The sequence below is a fragment of the Solanum lycopersicum genome, chromosome 6 (genome assembly GCF_036512215.1).
Source record: "Solanum lycopersicum chromosome 6, SLM_r2.1".
NCBI classification, from domain to species: domain Eukaryota; kingdom Viridiplantae; phylum Streptophyta; class Magnoliopsida; order Solanales; family Solanaceae; genus Solanum; species Solanum lycopersicum.
The window spans coordinates 48,207,576-48,211,050 of record NC_090805.1 but is presented as its reverse complement, the minus strand read 5'-3'; the positions used below and the strand labels follow the sequence as shown (position 1 = coordinate 48,211,050).

At 35.7% G+C, this 3,475-nt stretch overlaps 1 protein-coding gene across 1 annotated transcript; it reads left to right on the top strand.

The window, feature by feature from the left end:
• The first annotated feature begins 405 nt into the window (after positions 1-405).
• On the top strand, positions 406-3,155 carry LOC101260237 (glycosyltransferase BC10). Its single transcript, XM_004241300.5, has 2 exons — positions 406-1,710; positions 2,624-3,155. The coding sequence occupies exon 1, from the start codon at positions 622-624 to the stop codon at positions 1,693-1,695; it is 1,074 nt and encodes a 357-aa protein (XP_004241348.1). The 5' UTR covers positions 406-621; the 3' UTR covers positions 1,696-1,710; positions 2,624-3,155.
• Positions 3,156-3,475: the final 320 nt, after the last annotated feature.

Genomic DNA, 3,475 nt, shown 5'->3' with positions numbered 1-3,475 from the left:
CTTATAAACTTTTAAATGATAGATTATAATTTTATCTTAAAAAATATGTAATTTCTTTAATTTGACCTTAAAAATGATCGAGATATATCTTTACCATTTTATAAATAACCCAGATATACCTTTTTATGTTACGTAAGTTCCAAAAATAATTATTTAAAAATTTAATGGCTAATTTGGACTACCATAAAAAATTTCATATAATTAAATTAAATATTGTAGTAAAATTAAAATTAGTAGCTATGGACCATATACCATAGTATTTATTAATATCAAGTTGGTGTAAATGATATAGTCCTTTACGTCAAATAACCGGAAAAATAAATAAGAAAGGACCCACAGTACACCCCACCCCCACCCAACCCAACCCACCATACCTAACCTCCCCCCCTCCCCCACAACTTCTCTACTTAACTCTATTCAAGCAAAGCTATTTCACCATTATCTCCTCCATCTCTCTCTTCTCAAATCTCAATCCAAATGCTCACTTCTTCATCTTCACCTCTAATCTCTCCCCCAAACCCTAATCCCCAAACCCCCTTTCTTCTTCTCCCCATTTTTAAGCTCCTTTCAATGGTACTTTCACTCTAAACCCATTTCCCCTTTTGTGCTTTTTCTTCAACAATGTTCAAATACTACATCCTTGTCCCATCTCTTACACTTCTCATCTCTATCCCAATCATCTTTTACTTAGCACCGTCAATTCTTCCGCAACGACAAATACCCATTTCTCTCCCTGATGAACTCGACGATCTTTCCCTTTTTCACAAAGCCATCGCCGCCGATGCTACTTTTCTCAAAAAACCATCCAGGAAACACCCTTCCAACAAATTCCGTCTCGGTTCCACCACCGTTCGCCGCCCTAAAATCGCTTTTCTCTTTTTAACGAATTCAGATTTGCACTTTGAACCCTTGTGGCACAAGTTCTTCTATGCGTCTGATCCACATCTCTATAATATCTACATTCACGCTGATCCTACAGTGAAGATTAATCCTCCGGTGGGTGTTTTCGCCGACAGATTTATACATGCCAAGAGAACTCAACGCTCATCACCGACACTTGTCTCAGCCACGCGTCGCCTTCTAGCTCACGCTTTGCTTGATGACCCAGATAATGTTTATTTTGCTCTTATCTCTCAGCATTGTATACCTTTGCACTCGTTTAATTACTTCTACAATTTTCTGTTGGATACCCAGAAATTATCTAGGAAGATGGAGTTCCCTAGTTATATAGAGATTCTTACGGAATCTCCTTCGTTATTAGATAGGTATAATGCTAGAGGGGAAAATGTGATGGAACCAGAAGTGAGTTTTGATAAATTCCGTGTTGGGTCACAGTTTTTTGTTATTACAAGAAAACATTCATTGATGGTGATCAAGGATAGTAAGCTATGGAGGAAATTTAAGAAACCTTGTGTAAAAATCCAGTCTTGTTATCCTGAAGAACACTATTTTCCTACTTTGTTATCAATGGAGGATCCTAATGGCTGTACTCGGCACACATTGACTCGGGTGAATTGGACTGACTCAGTTGGTGGACATCCCCATACTTATCAGCCACCTGAAGTTTCCCCTGAGCTGATTTACAAGCTCAGAGGGTCGAATTCAACGTATCCTTACATGTTTGCAAGAAAATTCTCTCCGGATAGCTTGAAATTGTTGATGGAAATGGCGGATTCCGTCATTTTTAAGGACTAAAACTTCTTTTTCTTGGTAAGTTCTCTTCTTTCCCTTTTTGTGATTTTTTTCAGTTAAGTTTTGGTGAATTTACTTGGTAGAATTGGTGATTTGAGATTGACGGCTGTTATAGTGTTTTAGAAAGTATTACTAGTAATATCACTAAACTAAAGTTAGCTTGAAGATACTCGAAGTGTGAACAATTTGAGTGGTAAATCTTTTCAAGGTGCTTTCTTTTTTCCCTTTTATGGTGATGAGACATTTTTAGAATCTATCTAGACTAGATATTTTAAATTGCTGAGCATATTAGGTGAATTGGAGCTGTAAAATATGTGAAGATAGTTATGTTTTCACCAACTTTATGTGAACTTCTCTTAAACTAGTAATTGTGAACTGTCATGTGTAACCATTTTCTATAAACATGCTATGAATCAATGGTTAGATATTGTGGAAAATCTTGAAAATTTTATTCTTTCTTTCTTTGTCGCATATTCATACGCTCACAAGTCTTGGATAACAATTAACAACCTAAAGAAAAAGTTCCCCCCATTGTATTAGTATTTAATTGTTAAATTTGGATACAACTTTTTAGTCTTCTTTGGTATCTTTTGGGCGGCTGAATGGAAAAACTCCCACAGGACAAAGAAAGAACAAGAAGGAGATTATGTCTTAAATAAAGAAGATAGTAGGTAAGTTATGGCATCTGCTGTTGAATATTGTGGATTTGGACTGGGAAAGTTAGACCAGATGTCTCAATCTTCACTATGAAACAAACTATGGCCAATTTTCTTATAAAAGGTGTTGGATTTTTGGTTTAAAACGTTAAAACCAAAGTATCAATGAAGCTAGAGATATAACGAATGTGTTGGCGAATTGGTGATTGTTGAGTTAGGATCTGATGCTATTTGAACTGAACCATTTCCCGTTTTCATTTGTTTTTTGTTTACAGCTTATGACGAAGAGGAGGAGAACTCTAATGCAAATTTTGATGTTGTGAAGACAAATGACAAATATTAGAAGGAGTATCATGTGGGAATGAGGTCTTGAAGGGTTTGTCAAAAAGAATGCCCTCAGCCTAAGTAACCCTAAAATTAAATATAACTACTATAAACTATGAATGAGCTTTCAAAGAAAGCAACAGAAAACAATCAACAGTCAAAAGGTACTGTTGAGGTGTAATCTGGTTAAGTTCTTTTACTTTTATTTAGGTGTTCAGTATTCCATTTGGTAGACTAAGAAGGAGTTAAATTCCAAGCTCTACCAAGCTGATCGATCTCTACTCAAGCTCGAGTCCAATCTGGTTAAAGTTCTGGTTGTAGCATATGCGAGGTTCAAGGAGAGGATGCCGTTAGGTTCTTCCCTTTGATGTGTAGTGTTTGGTATCTCTTGTGCATAAAAGAGGGTTGTTGTTGTGAATGTTGAATGATGAACTGAGTCATAAGCATATAAAGAAAAAGCTAAATCTAAGTCTTTTTCTCCAAGTTACTTTCTGTCATATTTAGCCTCTTTTTCCCTCCTTTTGCACCCAATACAGCATTTTCTTTACTTCGGTTATAACTTATAGAATGTTTTCTTTTTTGCTAGTTGATAATTTTAGGTAATATTTCCCCAAACTAAACTATAATAGCAAGCAATAGTAAATAAACAACCCCGATAATGTCGAGTATGATTAATTACCTGGAGCATTTCACATAAAAGTGTATTATGTTACGTAAGATACATGTGTTTGCCTGGAATTTTATTTGTGTACCCATGCCCGAAGTTGGAAGTCGGATTAAATGGTACATATGTTCTATGACTT